The sequence below is a fragment of the Protobothrops mucrosquamatus genome, unplaced genomic scaffold (genome assembly GCF_001527695.2).
Source record: "Protobothrops mucrosquamatus isolate PMUCROS unplaced genomic scaffold, P.Mucros_1.0 scaffold_280, whole genome shotgun sequence".
Taxonomy (NCBI): Eukaryota; Metazoa; Chordata; class Lepidosauria; order Squamata; family Viperidae; genus Protobothrops; species Protobothrops mucrosquamatus.
In genome coordinates, this window is record NW_015386356.1 from 1,722,410 (window position 1) to 1,746,041 (window position 23,632).

General features: G+C 36.4%; 1 protein-coding gene across 1 annotated transcript; it reads left to right on the forward strand.

Annotated features, from left to right (window-relative positions):
- The first annotated feature begins 1,838 nt into the window (after positions 1 to 1,838).
- Positions 1,839 to 23,327, forward strand: CFAP97 (cilia and flagella associated protein 97). Its single transcript, XM_015831795.1, has 6 exons — positions 1,839 to 1,945; positions 6,250 to 7,129; positions 7,212 to 7,283; positions 16,423 to 16,691; positions 19,322 to 19,472; positions 20,044 to 23,327. Exons 2-6 carry the CDS (start codon positions 6,280 to 6,282, stop codon positions 20,148 to 20,150), a joined length of 1,449 nt encoding a protein of 482 aa, XP_015687281.1. The 5' UTR covers positions 1,839 to 1,945; positions 6,250 to 6,279; the 3' UTR covers positions 20,151 to 23,327.
- The last annotated feature ends 305 nt before the right edge of the window (positions 23,328 to 23,632 follow it).

Below are 23,632 nucleotides of genomic sequence, written 5' to 3' on the forward strand. Positions count from 1 at the left end.
ACCTCCGGCTCAAGTCGCTGGGCGCGCAGAAGCCGGCGCTGCTCATGCCCGAGAGGAGCGAAGGAAGCGTCCCCGCCTCTTTCCCTCCGCTCCTGACACCAACCACAGAGTCCAGCTCCGCGAGACTCACCTCGGAGGCAGCCGAGGCCCCACTGGCTAGGTTTGCAGACGGGGAGGAGCAGTAGGGAGGGGGAAGGGCCTGAATGGCAGCGCGGCCGGAAACCCAGCCACGTGCGCCGGCTAAGCAAGGCGGAACCAGTCGCATAAAAGCAGCGAGCAGGACCGCCTTCCTTCCTTTACTTCCAAACCGACTATCAATGTAGGTAGTCCCCAAGAGTTGGAACCGTTGAAATTCTGAACACCTGAAGTTGAGGGTCTTAAGGAGTCGGTCGTTTCGACCGACTCCTTAAGACCCTCAACTTCAGGTGTTCAGAATTTCAACGGTTCCAACTCTTGGGGACTATGGCGATTGGCCAAAAAACGAAGAGTTTTTTGGCCCGAGGAACTAGTGTCGTTCCGACCCTTCACTGACTCTGTTCTTGGTCGCCGTTTCGATAGCGAGTGATTTGCGGGGCTGTTTCTTCGCTACGCGCCTCCAAGTACGAGGGGTGGGTGGGTCATTGTAATAGGCTATTTTCTACACTCTTCTGTTGCACAATCCAGCCTTACTCATTAGTGCGGGGGTCTTCAAACTTGGCCCATGACTTGTGGACTTCAACTCCCAGAATTCCTCAGCCAGGCACGCTGGCTGAGGAATTCTGGGAGTTGAAGTCCACAAATCATAAAAAGGGCCAAGTTTGAAGACCCCTGCATTAGTGCAACAATCCTTAGCCCAAGTAGACGTGCAGTTGCAGAATAGCTACCTGCAATGAGGCACATGGCTAATGCCTGTCCTACCACGCTCCAAGAAATGTTTTTTTCAGTGGAGTCCTCGATACTCTCTCAGCTTGATTGTTGTTTCATTACCAGACTAGGTAACATCTTCGGTTACCTAGTAATTGAGTAATGTTTTCTCAGGTTACGGTTCGCCATCCAGTGAAACCGACCGAGAAGTAAATACATCTAATGACAGTATCATAACACAGATATCTGCAAATTTGCTCACGCAACAAAGCAAACCATTATTCATTTTGGGTAGTATATACCAAGTAGGTATCATTTGGATTTTCACAACACTATTTGCAAACCCTGGTGGCTGTATATAGTTCTGGCGCTCAACTTATGAAGAAAATAATTCTATTTTAGCTGGTGCCAAAGTGTTTAAAGCAGTATTTTTCAAGCTTGGCAACTTTTAAGGTGTCTGTGGTCTTCAATTCCCAGAATCAGCATTCCCTAGCACAGTGTTTCTCAACCTTGACAATTTTAAGGCATGTGGACTTCAACTCCCAGAATTCCACAGCCAGCATTGCTGGCTGTGGAATTCTGGGAGTTGAAGTCCACATGCCTTAAAATTGTCAAGGTTGAGAAACATTGCGCCTAGCGTGTTACCAATTTTGAAAAACACCATTTTAAAGTGTTTTAATCCGATCTCTGAAACGCTTTTAAAGCTGCCTGTTCAGCTGAACTTAATTTGTTTGGGAAAATACCAAGCAACACAATACAATTTGACATTAAGGGGATCACATGCTTTAGAAAACCATATATTTACAAAGGTTATTTGCGAAGATTTCTAAGGCTGCGTCAAACATCTGATACTGGCTCGTTTAGCCGGCGAACCCGCTTCGCCTTAGCTCCAGCGACCGGGACTCCGCGTTTCCCCCTGCTGCTCGAAAAGGGAACCTGGGCGCGCCAACGCGGAGACGGAAATGTTTGTTTCCATCTCTTCTATCCCTCCCTTTCCTGGTTACGCAAACACAGCGCGGGAGGGAGAGTCCGGACTCGCTTGCGGGAGACTGGAGAATTGCGGAGCGAGCGCGCAAAGCGCCTTCCTTTTTGCCGGCTGCGGGTGAGTATCCAGCCCATCCCCGGGCAGAGCCTTGCTTCGGCCTCGTGGCTAGGTTAGAGGCCAATCGCCCCTCCGCGAAGGTGAATCGATGCGGGCGCATCACCATTTCGGAATGGAGGGACAGCGCGTTTAGCGAAGTACCGGAGAAGAGTGGGTGGCATTCCGCCCCTTTGCCCCGAGGGGCTGTGCCTCGGTAAATAGCCATTCTGAGTGCAGCAAATCTGTTGCACGTGGCTGGTATCTTATGGCTTAGTTATCCGAGCTAGCAAGAGCTATATTTTTAATTTATTTGTAAGTTTTTTTACACGTGCAACTTGCAACCAACATGCATTATACTCGGTCTTAGAACAGATGTGGGGGCCGTCAGGTGTTTTGGCGAAACCGCGGAAGAGGCTGAGGCTCGGTGAGTATCCGACTTGTTAGTGGCGGGGTTACGACTAATCGTTCCAAATGGAGCCGCAAACTTGCCTCTCTGTCCGTAAGAAATCGGAAGTTTATCCAGCTAATTGTAAGGACACACTGAGGAAAAGCTCTCGCGTCGGGTGTTTTCTTCGAAGGCGTGTATTTCGGGGCTGCAGAAGATGACTCGATTTTGCAACGTGCTAAAAATAAGGCGGGTTTTGCCTAAGCTAAATTAATTCTGCTACCGCAGGCAATTATATTTTATTTAATACAGTGCAAATCATGTTCTAATGCTGTGCATGAATTAAATGCAAAAATAAGCAGTTTGCCAATTCTAAGTGAGATCTCTTCTAGGTATTTGTAGATCATGGGAGTAGAGCAAACTGATTACCATTTCAAGATGCATATCATTTTTAATTCCTTAAACCAGGGGTTTTCAGCCTTGGCAACTTTAAGACTTGTGGACTTCAACTCCCAGAATTCCTCAGCCAGTACCGTGCTTTAGACCATATACTATAGCTTCTTGCAAGAAAAAACTGGATGGAAGGAAAAATATATTAGGGACAAATGTTTTCCTTCCTCTCCTCACTTTCTGAGAGAGTGAAATTGCCTGTTGGCTTGTTGTGATCCTTTCCCCAAAGGGTCAAAGTGGTTTATCTCCCTTGTGTCTTGTTTTAAAGAGGTTAAAACAACAGAAATGATAGTTCTGCCCTAGCAAAGCAATATGTGTTAGAGAAAGCTGTTTCTGAGCAATGAAGTCTCCTACACAGGGTGGGTTGTGAAGCATGGGTCATAAGCAAAATTTTAGCAAAGATTTAAACACGAACTTTATTACTCTTTTTTTTAAACCTGAAATAATGGGCTATAACAGTGCTGAAAGAAGACTTGCCAGACAGATGAAAAATTGCCATTTATCTCTATCAGAAGTTCTCAAGCATATTAGTGTCGGTACCCATTTGCATTATTAACAATGATTGAGGGGGCCCCAAAGAGCTTTGGTTTATGTGGGTTGTATCTATCAATATTTACTGAATTAGAAATTAAAACAAAGATTTTAAAATACTTGTCTCCATAGATCTCCTGGAAGAATCTCAGGGGTCCCCAGACCACATTTTGAGAATCGCTGTCTGTATCATTCCTTAACTCTGGGTCAGATTGACTGCATGCTAAATATTAACTAAATTTGTCATGACAACTGCAATTGTGCTAGTATCTCCTATACATATGTTAAAACAGTTGTAAAATATAGCCTTCCTCCCTTACTTCAACAATCCTACACAGCAGTTATCGTAAGGTGCAAATTTAATTTTAAATGCAATTACTTCTCTGTTGCATTTCCAAGGAGACAGAGAAATAACATTTTATATAGGATTGTGTAGGTGTTGTATTAGCACAGGCATATGCAGTGTTTTGTAATGATATCTAATTATATTTTAATTTCAAATTCTTTAAATTTTAAATTATCAAAATATGTGGAATGCATAGGTGTCTGCAGAATATGGTTAAAAAGGTACGACGGCAAACATGATAAAGTAAAAAAAAAAAGCCTGTTTTTATGTGCATTGCAATATACCTAAAAAAAAACCCAGTGGGGTTTAATTGTACCTGCATAGTTGCCATCTTATTGTTTTTAAATCAAACTTTGTGGATACCTATGGGGGATAAGAAAGAAACTTCATCTTCCCACTTGAAAATATTCGGTATTTCATAATAAAATAATAGAGTTCATGGCTGAATTGGTAATGCTAAATGATAGGGGAGGATATACTATACTTTAAAACCAATTTAAAAAAATCCATCTATGCCTATATACGCCATACAGCTCGATAAAAAGCTGTACTTCCGAAGAATAATAGAAACATGTAGGAAGCATCATGTATGCATATTTGGAAACTTGTTATCTATAGTAGAGTAGCCAAATAGTGTATTGTTTAAGGTCTGACGTCCTGATTCTATCTTTATTTAAGCATGCAAGGCAGCAGGATCACCTATAACTAGTCATTCTCAGCCCTAATCATTCTTTTTTATTATTTTTATTTCAATATGCTATTTATTAGGGTTATTTTAAAGGCCTAGTCATTTCCTCTTAACCCTGGTCACTCAAAGCCCCACAACAAGCCCTGTTTGAAAAAGGCAATACACTCCCCCCCCCATGTCACAAGCATTGATCAGCTTTGCTGTAGTTACTAAGTGAATGCAGGGGAAAAACAAGCAGATCCTGCAAACGGAATAAATATTAGGAGCAACAGCCATTTTGTTATGGTAAGTAGTGTCTGTGTGGAAAGGATTACAAAAATGTGTTGTTAAATATAGACAAATAATCTAAAAAAGAGTTCTTGGAGAAGTAGAGAATGTATTAGGTTAAATAGAAATTAACTAGGGTGTAATTAGGGATAATTTAATAGTGTTTTTCTTAGTACAATCAATAGAATTGTATACAAAACAATTATTGGGGGGGGATCCAGGTACTCCCTGGGCCAGGCATGCCCTGGGATGACTTGCATGGATGAAAATCTGTATCTGAGTTACTGTTGATTAAGAGTCTTGAGCCCAGTACAAGATTGTTTGTTGTTGCTATTATAAACAATTGAGAAGGGAACAAGCTTTTGGCAAACTAGTGTCAATATCCAGAAATAATCTCTGGCCTATTCCTGAATATATTAAACATATATTCTGAGTTTAGTGTCATGACTAATATCCCTGTCTTGAAAAAAGATAACAGCAGCTCAGCTCACAGCAATGTCATAGCAACTGAACTAGAGAAGCATGATTTATTATTGCCTGGCATAGCAATTAATGAATTAATGTGAAGCCTCCTTCAAATATCACTGACTCAATGAAGCTATAGCAAAGGGTTCAGGTAATCTTCCAGTGTGAACTGCTTAACATGCAAATTGGATTGACAGGAGGCACACTGATATGTCAAAGGCTGTCTATTTTATTGTGACCATAAGTTTCCATTGGTGAGAGGCTGCTTCAACAAAGTCTTGAAAAATCCTGTTACGTTATAAAAGTATTTTATTCAACTGAGCAATCTTTTTGGAACTAATCAATAAAATGTCTAAAGGATGCTAATACTCCAACTAAAATATCAATTGGAGGTATATTATTGTAAATGGAGAACAGATGTCCATTTTTATTGCACTGTAATGGAACACAAGTACTATAATAAAAGCTTCTTTTCCTTGATGTGGTATTATACTCTTTTACTATAACAGCCATAGTTGGGCATTATTTTTACTAGGACTAGACAAGGAGCTTGCCAGGCTAGGTGGTACAAAAAAGGAGAGAATGAAAAAAGGAATGGAAAAACCTATACATTGTATCAGATGAAGATGGCAAATTAAATGAATTAGTCAATAATAGAGGGTGCAGATATCATACAAACTTTTTAGATGAAATTATTCCCTCTTTTCAGTTCTGAAAATGTCAAGGTACCACACAGATCTGATCCTTTCAGCATGTTTGGGGGAGGAGATCTTTGTTTATTTTCCTAGTCTCCTGCCTTCTTAAATGTTTGCATTCTCCTGACGTTTTGAATTTATATCATCCACCTATGATTTTTATTTCTATCTCTAAATTAATGCATATATTATTATTGGATTTTAATAATACTATAATTAATGTTATTTTAAATTACATAGTTGTTCACTTGATATAAAAGTAAATCCACAAACTTACATTTTCAATATATATATTGAACAGTATTAAAGCAACTTGGGTTATGTGATTGTACCAAATGAAACAATAGAATATTGCATAAAGCTGTACTCGTAATTGCTGCTATTTCAAGAGGATAAGTTAAAATATGTATTTGGGGGGAAAGATTTGCTATAATAAAAGGTTAGAAAAAGATTTTTCTTTCAGTGATTGGTATAATAATTCCAGTTTTCTATTTGTAGGGAAAACACTTAAGCAGTATTGACTTCAGTATGGACCGATATGAAGATATATCTGATCGTGAAGTGGATCACTCTTTCTTTGATAGTGATTTTGAAGAAGAGGTGAAGAAAGAAAGAGCAACAACAGAAATAAATAAAATGGAAAGTTCTTGGCATGCACAGATAAAACGTTCAGTTACAGATGATTGTCATTTGAAACAGGAAGCTAAAGTGATGGAGGATAACAGTACTGAGGAAGAAAAGCAATCTAAACAGGCAGAATCTGAGAAGGAACATATGTTAGGCAGTGGTGCTCGTAATTCAAATAATGCTCTTTCTTTGTTAGCTTCTTTAAATCTGGAGGATCCAGTTGATAGAATCACAGCACAAAATGAACAAGCCCTTCATGAAAACATTCCAGTGCAAATTCCCCTAAGAAAGAAAGAATGTGAAGAAAATTACTACACAGATGAAGAAGACAGTAGTGATGATAGCAGAAATCAGAGAGTTAGACATAAGTTCTCTAAACAGCCTAATGGTGCAAAGGTTAATAGGAATGTTAGTTCTTCCTCCTCCTCCTCTTCCCCATCATCTAGTTCTGATACAGATTATTCAGACACAGGATCTGATGGTTGCTTGTCGGACTCATCATGTTCTTTAGAAAAGAAAAACATAAGATCACCTCTTCTTTCATCAGAACAACAGTTAAGCCAAGGAATAAAGTCAGTGGAAATAAAATCAAAACTGGGTGACCACACAGAAGAGTCTGAAGATACAGTGACTGATGTAACTCCTCTGTCAACACCAGATATCAGTCCCATCCAATCTTTTGAAGTAGCAGCATCCAATGATAAGAAATTAAAGGTTAAAAGACAACAAAATGTGAGCCAGGAGTTATATGGTAAGTTTGCAGAACTTATTAAAACATATACATGGCACAAACACTAGGCTTAATATAATTCTTTATACTTTTTTCTCATTAGAACCTGAGGTAGATCACAAATGTCTTCAAAAGGTACTGCATGAAGCTATGGACTTGAATAACCTTTTGAAAGGTATTTTTTCTTTTAATTCTTCAGTGTTATTTTTCTCCTTGTGCTTTCATTGTAAGTGCATTCCAATATAGTATCTGGGAGGGATGGCTTTATGGATTGCTTTGAATATGAAAAATATGATCATCATTCATTCTTTACACTATTTTCTAGACATAGTAATGTTAAGTAAAAATGTATGAATTGAAATAAATAAAATACAATTTAGTTTTTAAAATTCTGTAATAAGTTATGTATCTTTCAAATGAAGCTGGGCTTGGTTAGTCACAAACACACATACACACCCCACACACAGAGTTGACATGCATATGTAAATAAAAATTGTATCTTTATGACCACATATTTTACTTCAAACACTTGCAGCCTATCATGAGAATGCATTTGGTTGGTGTAGTTTTTCTGTCCACTGTTGCATCTAAAGCTTTGGATGCACCATTGACCAGTTAAAACATTTTGTTTATAAACATGACATCTAGTTTTGGAGAAAGATGTTAAAGTATCACCCATGTAAAAACAATACTGGTATTTCTGTGAAACATATGGAAAGAGTACTAGCTTGGGAATCAGAGGACTTGATGGGTGTGCTGTGAACAATTGGCTTTGAGCCTTTCCAGGTAGATCAGACAGGATACACAGCAGATGAGCTAATTCTACTTCATAGTAAGGCTACATTAACAGAATCTTGCATGTCTGAAAATACAGATCTCCTGTGGTCTCTTCTATTGCCTGATAAGTTAGGGAGGTTCCTTTCTAAGTTTTTCTTTCTCTTTTAGGCAACTGCGGGCTAAGCCCCCTCTTATCTACCTACACTGCCCCTCCCCAAAGTCATTTCTACATTACCATTACACTTCTCAAAGATTTCTCATCTGCTATTATTTTACTTTTAGATAGGGAGATAGGAGAAATAAAGGCTGGAAGAGCATGTATCTTCTTATATGAAGAGCAGTAATAGTCTTTTATTCAATTAAAACTGTTGTAGTTTGAAGTATATTTGATTATAAATGCATTTCAGTTAGGCCTTAAGTTTCAATTCATTACTTTGATCATTTTGGTGAATAATCTATATCGTGACTTAGTGAGGAGGATCTTCTTTCAGTTCCTTGACTTCTTGAAAACTTTTAGTACTGTTTATTTTGATAATAGTATAACTGTGAGATTGGGCTTCAGCAATACTGTACTGTATAACAGAAATAGACATCTTTACAATAGTAAATGTTCTTTAGAACGGGGCCCCAACCCTGGTCCATGGACCAGTACCAGGCCGCGGCATGCCAGCAACCGGTCTGCACAAACAAGCAAAGCCCCATCCGCGGGATGCAGGCAGCACACAAAACCACGCTCCCTCCAGTCTGTGGAAAAACCTCTCTCCACGGAACCGGTCCCTGGTGCCCAAATGTTTGGGGACCTTTGCTCTAGAAGGTGGTGCTGTGGGACCATCATTCAGTACTAACGTTCTTGGCTAAAGTGTTGTTTCTTGCACATTGGGTAATATATACATAAAATCATTGAGATTATCCAGAACTCGATGATTCTCAGCTCTATTTGTTAGGAATCATTAACTTTTCTGGAATATTATCTGATTTTAATAATGAGTTGGATAAGGAGGAACAAATTGAAATTTAATCTAGATAAATTGAGGTTAGTAGACTGGGAATGTAGTTTCTTAACCTTTTCTGGAAGAGATTGTGCTTCCCCTAAATGATCAGATTTATAGCTTGCAAAATCTATTTGATTCTCCTTTCCCAGATCTTCATATAGTGGAAAGAAGAACATCTGGGTAGACATAATTATACCAGCACTGATTTAATCTAATCTGACAATGGTTATTCATTCAGACCATGAGGATCTCAGTTGATCCATTTTCCTGATATGTATCACTTTTCCTTGTTGTGATAAAGTGCCTCAAAGAGATGAGATACTCTTCCTCTGCAAAGCACTAAAATGAAAGCTGATTTATTGGTCTTTACTCAGAGACCTGTGCATGCCCAAATACCACAGTCATTCAAGCCCTCCAGTTTGAGGTACAATACTTTAACGGACTCAAAGCTTAAATGAAACTTCAAAGGTTTGGAAATCCTAATGTTCACACTTAATTATATCTAGATGATGCAACAGAATCTGGAGGACTATCCCTGAAATACATCAAAAAGTTCAGTTAATTTAAAATGTGACAAGACAGTTAACTAAAACATAGAATTGAAAAACCTGCAGTGAATTGTTTTCTGGGTTCAGTCCAAAATATTTGTCTTATAACTGTAAATAGCTATTGTCTGACCAAATCAATTTACTATGTGCTTACTAAGTTATTACATTTTAAAGAACCTTATTTTTTTAAAAAAAACCCTGTAATGCTATTAATCATAAATTCAATTGTGAATATAAAATCAATAAATGGATCTTCAAACACTTTGTCCCATTTAATTGTTCTTCACTTGATAGGAGAAGTCTTGTAGAAAGGTATTGTGATGTATTGCTGATGTAAGCAGATTCTTTATTAAGGCAGGCTGGCAGCCAGAAATGTTTCAAGAGTTGAAGAGCTGAAAGCAGGATTTCTTTGTGTTATCAAAACATATACAGTATCTGTGTATCTGTTTCTCTCTGTGTTGAAAGAAAATAGGTGAGAAAAACACAGGGAAACTGTAAAGTGTTTAGAACTTTAAGGGAAGCGTAAAAGAAGATACTTGTATGGGATACTGTGTCGGATTTTTTTTAAAGAAATATACAGCTTAAGATTTATTTTTCCACAAACAATCTTATTTGAATATTGTTTAATTGCAGTCCTTTCAGTATTGTTTGTGATTGCCATAGCTGTTCTGTTGCCAGAGTCATAGAAATATATACATCTCTGTCTTTTTCATCCGGATATTATATATTAGCGTTTAGGAACAAGCTATTTTGGTTCTCAGTAGTAGATGCCATAGTCCTGCAAAAGGAATTACCAGCAAATTCAGGAAATGGCTTAAAGGGAAAAAATAACATCAAGTATAACAGCCTGTAATGGCTGCCTACATTGGCATTATTTAATATCTAGAGCAACATTTGTCATTTCATTTGACAGTGTGAATTTTAAATTAATTGATAAACTTGCTTTTTTCTCTATATTCTGGGTCCCAATTTAGGGTGTTATGACACCAGTTTTGAATGGATGTTAACATTTTCTCGTATCAAGTATCAAACAGGATCTTCACCAGTACATGAACTCTATGAATCTATAGTTTATGTATTGTAGATTTTTTTCTTGAGGTTAAGAAATGGGATGTTCTGGGCTGCCTGAAATAAAGTTATTTCACTAGTTCAGTGCTTAAATAAGTTTTTTTCATCCAGATTCAGCCTATCAGTTTATTATTAATAAAAAAACTCTCCTTCCTGGGATGCCTTTAGATAACAGCTTAAAAATTGCTAACATCCACCCACAGAGAAAGTAAATTTATCTCCTTTCTGATCTGGAACTGGGTAGCACATTAAAGGAGTGAATCCATTTAATGAAGATGGCATTAGAGTGGTTGAGTCAGTTTCCTTGAAGAATTCTTATATTTAGCATTCCCAGTTACCCACCCATTTTTTGTATATATATATAAAAAAAGATAGGTAATAACCTGTTATCCTGCTGGTCTTTGCTAAGATTTTTTTTTGTCCCCAGCATTATTTATAGAGAAGCTCAGAATATTTTTAATGCTTAAAAGAAGTGTTGTTTAATCTGGGGTTTGGGGCCCTTACTTACATTTTTTGAATTGAATTACTATGTCTCAAGTACTAATGTATTTCCAACTGTACTCTGTAGGGTTGTATGATAGAGCAAGACGGGGGTAATTTATCCATTGCAGAAAGATAAAGCATTCTAATATAGAAGACATTCTCTATATAGAGAGGCATCAAGCAATGAAGGGTTGAGATGTGTAAGTTATTCTTTAATATTTAATAGCATGTAGCTGTTTCTCTGCATTTCAGTATGAAAATAGAATTTTAATATTATAAAACAATTATTTTTGATCACTACATTTTCTATAGCAAAAGTTCCTTTTTCTGATCAAGCCAAATACCTTAGTCAAGGTCAGAAAGCATTGGCCTTTCTTTGGGAAGATTCAAAGTGATGAGTGTGATGGTTTGATGCCACCATTGGACATCTCATGAAGTGTCAGAATAGAAACAATGAAAACAGTTCTGTTGCTACTTTCCTCATGAACAGCCACGGTGCTCCAGCACTGAGCTGAGTTTAGGCAGAGGTTTGTCCTCTGAGTTTGCTGCTTGGCTCCCAGATGTTTCATTACCCAACTAGGTAACATCTTGTTGAAGATGTTACCTAGTTGGGTGACAAAACATGCAGAAGCCAAGCAGCAAATTGGAGAACAAATCTCTGCCTAAACCTACAACCCGAACTACAAATATTCTCTACAATTTCTAAATTGAGCTGAGTCTCAAGTAATACTCAACATGGTTCACAGGTTCTTCTCTAGAGAGGTGGGGTGTTGGACAAATTGGGTCCCACCTTAACTCTTCAGCTTTAAAGCTCTTTCACACTGCATTGACACTTACAGCAACTATCAAAATTGCTTGGCGATTATCTAAAACTGAAGTTTTCATACACAAGATTTATGGAGATAATATTGAAAGTGATGAATTTCACCAACAGGACTATTTCTCATTTAGAATCTCTCTTCTCTAGAACATTTATTAATTTATTCTCATTATGCTTATTAGAGGCTGCCATAGCAATATGATAGCAAAATGGCTGAAATCTAATTTTAAATACTGTAGCAATTTACATACACAAACACTAATTAAAAATAATTGCTGAAACAAATTCATGATTTATCAGTTATCTATTTAAAGAGAAACACCAAACAGTAAATGATTTCAGCTAACAAAAAATAACTTTTCAGAATCCAGATGTTTATCATAAAATATATCTAATAAAATCATTACCCCTTAGGCCAAAGTGGCTTTATTTACTATTTGTTTATAAGAAGCCTATAGCGTGTATTTTAAATTTAATTGTGGTAGTTTCTTCTTAATATAGAATTGAGACAGAAAGGAGAGAAGGAGGTAGCACAAGCAGTCTAAACTATGTTCTGTCCCTAAATTGTATTTCCAGGTTCTGTCCATTTGAGAATGGACAGAACCTTGAGATCTTGAGAATCTGTTCTTTTTGCACATAGCAGAAGCTGTTCATATTCATGTTAATATATGGACTAAACAGGAGGATTGCAGAGGCTTGTTCTAATACCTCCAGTCTGTACAGTCCCACTCCTTTTTAAAATTCTTTTTCATATTAGTTACAGTTAATTTGGTTAATTTTAAATGGTTAATTATAACAAGACAGTTTCATAATTTCTAGTTTGAAACTGCCGTGTTTCACAGACTGTATACAAAATAATCCACAGTCCCTATGAGTTTCGAGACATAAAAGCAAACTTCCAATTGTTTTAAAGCCATGTTGGAGAAAGAAGGATGAACAGATTAGTTCAAGTCCGTATTTATAATATTGCTATCTGTGTTATTGTTAGCATGCTTTGGTAGCACTGCTTTATAATAAGGTACCTCTGAACTGTATTATTAGCTCCATTCTTTCTTCCTATGCAATTTGATATATGTGACTAGCTATTTGCAGAGATTAAATATTTTTTGAAGACATGAAGTGAGATACTTGTAACTATGCTAAAAGAATCTCCACTATTCATTGTGCCAAACAATTATATTTTAACAGTAGTACCCACAAATTTCAAGTGTTGTCCCAATATATCCTCCTTTAGTAGTACTGTGCTATTGTAGCCCTACTATACAGTTTTGATGAAAAAAATAGTTCCACAAAGCTTGACTTCTAATAGCTAAAGCATAAGTGCATAGCATTTTATGTTTTGCCATATTTTGATTCTTTAATAAAGTTTAAGCAAGATAAAACTCATTTGTATACTGAATAAATGTTTAGATTGTGCAATCTTACGTTCTCGACAATTTACAGAAATAAAAAATCCACAACACAATATACAGGTTGTCCTTGACTTACAACTGGTTATTTAATGAACATTAGAAGTTACACGAATCTCCCCAGGGGATATTTATGACCTGGTTCTGATGCCCCCCTCTGTAGTCACATGACCACATTTCAGGCCCTCAGCAACCTGCCGGCATTAATGGCCATTTGCAGTGTCCCATAGTTGAGTGTCCAATGTTTTTATCAAAAAATGGTATTTATTTCTACTTTTGGCAACACCTGTCCACAATAAACCATTAGTTTGCTTAACAATCGTGGTAGTCACTTATTGACTGCGACAAAAATCAAAACATCAGGTCAGTCATGTAGGAGACTCGCTTTACAACCATCACAACTTATAATCATGATGGGCAGGCTCCATTATGGTCATAAAACAACTTCCCAGTTGCAATTAACAATTACAGTGGGACTATACTAATTAATTAAAAGCCCTCCAGAAAAGGTCCCTTTTGATAAGTTTCCAAAAAGCATCAGGGTCAGGACATCTGAATTTCTCAGAAAAGGATATTCTGCAATGGTGGATAGTAACAGAAAAGCATCTCTTTCTAGCATCAATCCCTAATTTTATACTAGTACAGGAATATCAACATTTTTCCCTGTGTTGTTTGTATTGGCCCAGACGCTATTGTGGGGGTCCCTTATTCCCACGTTAAATGGGACGTTATAGGATAATTGTTTTCAACTTCTGTGAGTAATATCCTTTCCGTTCCCATCTGTTCTTAGTGTTCATGGGCATTGTAGTTTCTACTAAGATGGTATAAATTCTTCTGAAGAGTTGTTTCAGACTATATGCATGCACTTCTTCTTTACCCTAACTTCTTTATCTTTTGGAACATTATGAGTAAGACATTTTGATTTAATAACAGCTTTCCTGTGAAGTAGTAAGGATTTATTGCTGGTTGCTTATATAATCCCCTGAATCTTTATCAGATGATAACCAATTATTGCATCAATATCCCTATGTTAAATGTTACAGATTTAATCCAAATTCGTATAGTTTGCAGGTATACATTGAGGAACAGACTGCTTATATGCTTGTTAAAGCAAAATTATAGATATATATCATTTAAGGGCTTATAATTGGCATAAATACGTATAGAATAGCTATTTTTATTGTGCCACCTCTTAACAGACATCACTGATTTGAAAGTACTGTAATGCCCATTTTATGTGTCTTGCAACATTTACTACATTCTCAAATTTCGAAAATGATTGTGTAAATGATTGTCTAAAATAGTTTTACTGATACCAGTAGTTTAATTTTGTATAATATGGAGCTCCACATAAATGTGGAGAGAACTATTTATTTATTTTGGAAACTTTATATTTATTGTGTATTCCTTGGAAATATTAGTTCTTGGAACTTGTCTTTGATATAAATACTACAGGTATTTGCAAACCCCTTGCTTTCAATGGCATTCAGTTAAAAGGGATGTATTGTAAACCAATGGTTTGACTGCTGTCTTATTTTATAAAATGTATCTCATGGTGCTGTTCTCCATATGCATTCTTTTTATGCACCTTTGCTATATTACTGAAGGCAAAAATATACCTTAACTTCCACTTTCTTCCCTGTTATCTGTTGTGCATTGGCATATCCTTTATGTTTCTTTCTGAATCCTGACTACCATCTACACATGCTACTCTTATCTCTCTATTCCTTTTCCAAAAATTCTGCTTTCCTAAATATATTTAGCAATATAGTATAGTGAACTAGAAGTCTTGGTTGTTTTCTAACTAAGATTGGTGAAGGATCTGTTTATGAACAATTCCTACTGTTACATTTAACTTTCTGCAACATTTTTGTACATACCACATCTTCACGTGATATTTTGAAAATAAATTCAACAATTTAATAATTCTATTAAATACATTCAGCAATTTCAGGCTCTCTGACATTGAAGTTATTTTCAAATATTTTACAGCTTAGTCATCTATCCAAGTATCTGTCACACAGATGGTAACCAGCTTGCTGCAAACTATGTTACAGAATCAGTGATTTATAAATTTGATAGTAGAGTAGTGACTTGAAAGATTAAATATCAATGCCAAAGGCTTTTTAACTATGGTATATCAACAGCAGATCAATTAATGATCCGAGAAGGAGTGAGGAATTCACTTAGATTATAGATTAAAATAGGCAAGACATGTTCAAGAAGTTTCAAATCTCTAACATTTCTAGAAATAAAACGTGAAATGTCACAATCTTCAAAAAGAAAAATAGATGGCAATTTTAAGATTGTGCACAACTTACTGTTATGAACTGATTCTTTTCGTATCTGGAACTATTTAAGTGTGACTGCATACCTGACACTTATTTAGATATGCAAAAAATAGACCTGAAACTTCAGCAATCAGAATGTTGGGAAAGTCCATCTCCTGCTCACCATTCCGTACTGAAAATTGTGAGAATGTAAGCCAGCACCTACTTTAGTTCTCCTTGTTGACCGATAATCTGCTAAAGAGGGATGGATGATAGCATATGAATAATTTGATTTAGTACTGAGTAAGATAAATATTCAGCTCTATTTACAAATGCACTTTATATTTCTAATTGGGGCTGGTGTTCACATTGCCTATTTCCAAATCAAATTTAAGAATGATTAGATGAATTAATTCTTTTTGTAATAAGCTTCATTTTGACTCTGCCTTATAATGTATACTGTGGTGATTGTAGGGAATGTTTATACCGCAGTGTGTTTCTTCTGGAAGCAAAAATTGTGGTGCATTACACTTGAGCTCTGTAATTATTGGAAAGAAATGGCACTGCCTTGTTTATATAGGGTTCCATTTTATCACGACTGCAGAAATATTGTATGCTTGGACCTTTTTATCTTGAATCCTTCAAATATATTTGCAATTTAAGTCCTGTAATTTCCACCAAATGTCATGCTCTCTAGAAATTATGGGAGCCATTGTCTGGCACATTTGATGATTATAAACCTGAGAAAGGCTGTTTAAGAGGGTTTTGTAACATAATAAATAAGCTTCTGTTACCAACTTCAGCATTGGGGGCCAACTCCTCAGAAGTCCTTATTTGAAAGATAGTTTGTGTGGCTAAATCTGAAAATAGGTTTTATAGTTTTGAAGTGATCTTTTAAAAGCCTAGTCATGCTACATGCTTTCTTAAATATGTACTTGTGTCCAAAGCTTTTCTGAACTTGGAGAAAAAGGATCAACAAGAACTGGCTTTGAATCAGTCTTCTCTAGGATCAAGGAAAAACTACTCATTCACAAATGATGAAGTACGACAAATTGATCGGGAAAACCAAAGGCTCTTAAAAGAATTGACAAAGCATTCTGCAAAACCCAGAAACAAAAGTGCTTCAGTGAAAAAACCTTCAGGCTCAACACCTAAAATGTACCACAGTGCCATCAACAGGCAGAGGGAACAGCAGAGGATCGACAGAGAGAATCTGGTTAGTTGATGTTCTGGATTTAACAATATTAATTAAAAACTAGACTTCTTCGACTTACTATGTTAGACAAGTCTATCCACACAAGTTTGAGGCTCATGATAGATGAGCATCTAGCAAATTGTATTGCATTGTATAAACCATGGGCTTGCAAACTATGACTTAACACATCATTGTTTTGTTCTCTGAAAAGTGAGTACAATCTTATTAAATCACAAATCTGTCCTGTAATTCAGTTGTACTAGCAGTGGAAGAAAATCTATCAGCTGGATGCCTATTTATAAGTGCTTGCTGTGGGTGGGAGAGATAAAAATCCATTATCTGAAAGTATCCAAATATGGATAAAAATATATGGAGGCACTAGAAATACCACTGCCATAATGAACTTCAGGATTACTAGAGATGGTACCCAAACCTGAAGATGCCTGCTTATCTCAAATTGTATCAGCACAATGAGATTTCCAGTGGTTCCTCAACTGATGGTCCTTGGTTATAGGTTGTCATATACGACTATTTTGTTTTGCTCTTTATTTAAAATTAATGCAATTGACAGAAAAATTCTTTTAACCCATCAAATATGCTTGTTTCCTATTCAGTTTCTTGCCCAGTACAATTATTTACCTGCATTTTCTTTTTTCTGCTCAATTGTGTCCAAATATTGGAGGTTGTCTAGATACGTCCCTGCAGTTTCCTTGGCAAAGCTTTTCAAAAGTGATTTGCCACAGGCTCCTTTGTAGGACTGAGAAAATGTGATTAGTCCAAGGTCACCCAGTTGGCTTTGTTTCTAAGGTGGGACTAGAACTCACAGTCTCCTAGTTTCTAGTCAGATGCTTTAGCCATTATACCAAACTGGCTCTCATTACCTACACTAATTTCACTTAAATTTAAGCAAGTTTAACTCTGTGCTGGGTTATGGAACATGTGGCTTTAACCCAGTTTTCTCCCTCTTTTGATTTCTCTATAGTATAAAGAATAAATGTTTGAGCTTCATTGGAATAGTATTTGCATATCTTTGAACTATGCAAAAAGGTTGTTGAAGTATCTTGATATGCATTTGTGTGTACATGTGTACATATATTTATGTCTATCGTGTGTGTGTGTGTGTTTGTGTGTGTGAGAACCTAAAATTACATGATTCTTTTCACAATTGAGCATCTACCTTAGATGTAAGAAAAATTATCCAGAAAGGAATTCAGTGATCTCGGTTAACAAGCACGAAAAAAACTGATTGATGATATTAAGTCACTCCATCATTTTATTTTAGCCATTGATCAAACACACATGATGTTGTCAGTAACACACAACTATAGCCCACAACTTAATATAAAGTGGAAATAATTGAAAACATAGTCAAACAGTCAATTTCAATTTCTGTAGCTGTTCATTCCACTACCACTGAACCATTGTAGTAACCATAGCAACAGATCTTGAGGCAAATGAAAACTCGTCTTCTGTGTAATAGCTCTTTATCTAGAACTGGTCAAATATTCATGATGTAATTTTGCATGAAGAAAAAAAAATTATATTGGATCTGTAATGTAACATAGAAAAGAGTGGAATGAATTTACCCAGATGAAATTGGCTACCTGGCTCTGATTTTTGGTGCTGTATACTCTTTCTAAAATAGTCAGAATTTTAGGCTGCAATCAAAAGCCACAACATTTAGTCACTTTTTAACATGGTATTCCAAAAATGCATGAATACATGCACATACTTATAAAGAACACCCCAAGAAACCTCTCAGATCACTTCTTTATGCACATTTTCTCTTGTTCCATTCTTTTGAAATGGAATAATTATAGTACGTGTTAACAGTCTGCATTTTGAATTCCTGAGAAAGTGGTTGGAGGACTGATTAGGTTTGAACAATCAAATTCTGACATAATAACCTAGGATATGCACAAGATTCCTGCTCCATACACAACAATCTTTCTGTTTCCATTTCTTCAAATCACAAAATGGAGTACTAGAACACAGAAAAGGAAATATTTGTAAACAAGCAAGTTGTTTGTAAACAAACATTTATTCCAAATAACAGTGCAAACTAGTTGCCTGTAACTAGCATAGAATATAACAGCTTTATAAAGTAAAATTCACAACCCCTTAGAACATCTTTGGCTTTTTCTGCTGCTGTGCTAAGAAATTAGATGACCACGAGAGCAAGGGGACCCTCTCATCTGTGATTTCCCATGGAAATTCATCTCCAGTGAGGCTTGTTTGGCCTCGCTCACACTGTCATAGTCAGTATGATAAGGTTGTTGGGCTACTTCGATAGGAAAAGCTCTGGTCCCAGGCCATTATAGCATCCCTTTATAGTTTGTAGGTTTTGCCTTTTATATAAATGTTTATGTAGATGATGAACAAAGGCAAAGCCACCAAATGAGAATGTTCTCAGCTGCCCTGTTCTGTTTCTCCATTCTTACATAGAGTGCTTCCTAATAATTTTCAAATTAGTGTACTCCAGATATGTTGAACTACAGTGTTATAATTCTAGTGAGAAATTAAAGGAATTGTAATTCAAGACATCAGATATTGTGGAGGACTGGTTTTGGTTAAGAGATTCTGGTATCTCGGGTCATAATGTATCAAGGAATGCACTATCTGTTAATCAAGGGGTGTGTGTGTTATTAAAGGCTTTTTTGAAAAGACTTGAAGCAGTGAAACCAACAACTGGCATGAAGCGCTCAGAACAGCTCACAGACTATCAGCGGCAGATGGGCTACTTTCGCACTGCTGGAACTCCGAAGCGAGGAAAGTCTGCCTTGAATCATCATAGTCCATCTAGTAAGTCATTCCAGAATCTTCATCTGCTAAGTTCAGTTTGATTGAAGTGTGAAAAAAAACCCTCACTGGCCTTTATTTCTACTGTTTAAGTAATGAAATCAAATCTGATCATCTTCTGTGCCTTAATTTCTATTCACTATGCAAGGAAATTATGTATATCTCCTTTTGTACTTTTTCTAGTATTTATAGTGTGTTTAATATCTACATGTTCACCGAGGTCATTTTGATGACAATATCATTTTCCCTAAGGATTGAATCTAAAAATTGTACAGTACAATTAGCACTTGCCCAAAGTGAGTTGCTCCTACATATTGCCAAGCCCTCTATACTACATGCATGCTGATCTTCTGAGCCCAGAATAAATGAGTGACTATATCTCCAGTAGCAGCAGTAACCACTGAACAAGGCTACCTTTTTCATAAGCAGCAGCTCACCTGTTGGTGTTCAAATCCAGGGAGCATTTCTGATCCTACTGCATGTTTTAAAGTGTATACTGTTTATTTAAAGTTGCTTAAGTTTATATTGTTTACTTAAAACTCCATATGATCTCTTTTGTGTACAATTTTGACAGGAGGTACATCCCGAACTTCCAGTCATAGTACATCCAGTACTATAAATCGAAGGAGTGAAAAACCAGTTTTTGATAAATGGTGCACTGCAGCAGTTGAACCCCAGTAACATTCATGGCGCCTGGTTATAAATAATTTGCACTTCGCTATCAGAATTCTAAACTCTGATGTTTTGGGGATTACTGTAATTCTGTGCAGGACTATTGTAATATTGAATAATTAAAGGATACTGGAAAGTAGTATTAACTATAAATGGATACAATCTTGACTTTTTTCTCATCTTTCTAGTATGTGTTGGACAGTATCTTTATAGTCAGTATTTCTTAAAACAATACTTGTATTAAAAAGTGACAATATTGCAAACCTTATTTTCTCAAAGTCAAATGAAATTTAGGTTTGAAAATTTGTGTTTAGTCTTAAATTTTGAATTACCATGAATTTTAATGTAACTTTGTTATTGCAAACTTTTAATTTCATAATTTACAAGATCTAATAGAAATATTAGATGGAGAGAACATATAACATACAACTTGGCCTTGGTGCTGTCAGTTACAACATGAAAAACAAAAACTGAATCTTTTCAGATCAATTTTAGTTTAATTTTAAAAATGTGGATTTTAGATAAGCAGTAGATATCTAAATAAAGGTAAAAAGTATTGTCTATTATCTAGAACTCTAAAGATCTTGTACTGTAATGTGTTGACAGTTTTGGTCTGTGATGTATTTGCACAATTATATTTATTAAATTCTCTAAAATTTTGTTTCTTGAAGTAAAAATGAACAGAAATCTTGTGGGTGCACTTCTTAAATCTTGGCACTTTGGAATCTTTCCATAAGCATATTTTTCTTTGACAAAAACTACAAAATGTGATTAGTTATGAAGGTATGAAAATTGTACATCTGTCCTTTAAAAATTAAGTAAAATATTTGATTGAACCACTTCAGCGTGCATTTTTTCCTGTAATTTGAGCCAAATATTGTAAGTAGGTTTTAAAAATCACATTCTGCTTTTAATTATACTTGTAATAGTTGTCTGCTCCAGAATATTATTTGGATTTCCCATCATTCATTGATTTAAGAAATAATTTCTAGTTAATTTCCTGTTTGAATTACATATGCATTTATCTTAATATTTCTAGGTTGTAATAGGCTAGGTTGATTTCTAGTCTATCTCAATTATCTGTCCATAAGTATCTGTACAATATATCAGTAAATTCATGTTTGTATATAAATTACATACATGAACAAAACATTTTAATGAACATAAGCTTTACATGAAGAGGCACCAAGACAGTGCAATTACAATTAATTAAGTATTGAAGTAATACAAAAGCAAAACTATGGAGATAAGCCTGATTTTCTTTATAAATAGGAACAATATAAACAACAATATCTAGAAGCCATTTATTTCCCACAGCATGCTTGTCATTTCAGTATATTTCCTAATGATTTCAAACACCGCTTTTGCGGTGGTTTTTTTCAAAAGGTGCTATGGTATTTGCACTCATAAATAAGGTACTAGAGTTCATTTTAGCGTTTTATCTGCAGTACCATCCAGCTTTATATTTTAAATACTTGTGGAAAAACAACCTTCTCAGAACATAAGGAATTTATATCTAGTAAATATTCCAGTCATCAGAAAAATCAGGAAATGGATGTAATACATTTTATATGCCCATATGTGTTTTATCAGTGAACTACTACTAAGTAATGCACAACTTCAGAACCATATACAGCTTCTAAAAGATTTTAGATAGGACTGAATAACTTCTAAAAATTCTCACTCTTCTGCAATTTATGGCATAAATGGGAAGTACTAAATGCATGAACAATTGTTTTGTGTTTTTTAACTGAAAATGCAATCAAATTTAACATCTATTCAGTTCCCAACTGTGAAGGATACTGCAACTCAGTGTAAACAATAGGCATTTCTAGAGGAAGACAAAAGTTTTCAAATACATTAATTAGGAGATTAATACTTGTTTTTGCACATTGACTTTCTCTATTTCAGTTCTCTCACACACTGATGTCATGAAGTCTATTCCTAGAATGCCTCCAATTATGATTCAAAAAAATGGTATCTATTTCAAGAAGCTCATTAGATATAGTCCATAAGGTTGAAGAAGATTGTAATGGGGGGAAAGGAGCAAAAAATATCAGAAAATAAACTTGTATCTTTAGACCTGAAAGATTTTGTTAATGTAGCCTTACAATAAAGTAAAATTCACTCATCTAGTTGTATTTTGTGTCTGGTTTACCTGGATGGGCTGTCAGACCCAAGGCCAGAGATGACACAGTGAAGTCCAATTGGGTTCAGTCCTTTATTTGCTTACACCTAATGGACAGAATCTTGCCAAACTCAAGCTATCACCTTCTAACCTACTAGATATATCCTGAGAGATTCTAGATGTGGCTACCCTAAACTTCCCCCCTCTCCCAATCCAGCTCAGGATTGCTCAGAGTCTTAATCCAGACTTCTCTGGGAAAACTCTGTATTGCCAAAACTTTCCCCCACTGCTTCTCCAGATACACATTCCATCACAAAGGCTGACAGTAGTAGACAATCCATGACTCATTGGGTCATCCTTTTCACATATAATATAGGCTGGTGCCGTTACCTCTCCCCTCATGACCCTCAGCAGAGTCCTGATGAAGCAGCCTCCTCCTCACCTGCCGAATTGCCTGCCACTTTGCTGGGGTGGGGTAGGGGAAACAATGGGAGCCACAGAATGCAAGGAAAACTACCCTCACTCCCAACCCCGCATGTCCCCAAGAGCTCCTTTACTCCAGGAAGGAAGAGGGCTCACCCATTGATCACTGGCACTCCCTAGCCAGCTCTACCTCACCTGCAGGCATCTGAGTCACTTTCTTATCCTCCCCTGACCACCCACTGCCATGAAGAGAGTTCAGATTTTGCCCTCAGTTTCAAAGCAGCCAATCACTGGTCACCTGTCAGGCCTTGTTGCTGGCTGATTGGATGTATCATGCAACCTCTGGGTTTCTGGGAAGTGTAAGGAGCACTGAAGTGATGACAACTTTACCAAATTTCAGTCCCATGGGAACAATGCATCCTCACTTTTGAATGCATGCGGTATGTTATTCTGAGACAAAATCTGTCAAGGCATAGATTTCAAACAGACTACTGTCACTGAATGTTCCAGGAGCTCAAGCTGCTTTCGCTCTTTCCAACAATTAACAAAGAAAATAAAATGGATGCTGTTAACCATATATTGATGATCACATAATACTAAGTTGAATAAAAGGTGAGTTGTATCTGACTATACAGGTAGTCCTTGACTTACAAACACAATTGAACCCAACCTTTCTCCATTTTATGATCTTTCTTGCCACAGTTGTTAAGTGAATCACTGCCGTTGTTAAGTTAGTAACATGGTTGTTAAGTGAGTCAGGTTTCCCCATTGACTTTGCTTGTCAGAGAGTCACAGGTGATCACATGACACCGGGACATTTCAACCATAATAAATATGAATTAACTGCCAAGCATTTGGATTTTGATCACGTGACCATGGGAATGCTACAACGGTCATAAGTGTGGGAAATGGTCATGAGTCACTTTTTTTCTTTGCCGTT

Excerpts from the sequence above, each read along its gene's own strand:
- CFAP97 (XM_015831795.1), top strand. The coding sequence starts at position 6,280 with ATGGACCGATATGAAGATATATCTGATCGTGAAGTGGATCACTCTTTC. Across the intron at positions 7,284-16,422 it reads CTTGAATAACCTTTTGAAAG|CTTTTCTGAACTTGGAGAAA; the intron begins GTATTTTTTCTT and ends TTGTGTCCAAAG. Across the intron at positions 19,473-20,043 it reads GAATCATCATAGTCCATCTA|GAGGTACATCCCGAACTTCC; the intron begins GTAAGTCATTCC and ends CAATTTTGACAG.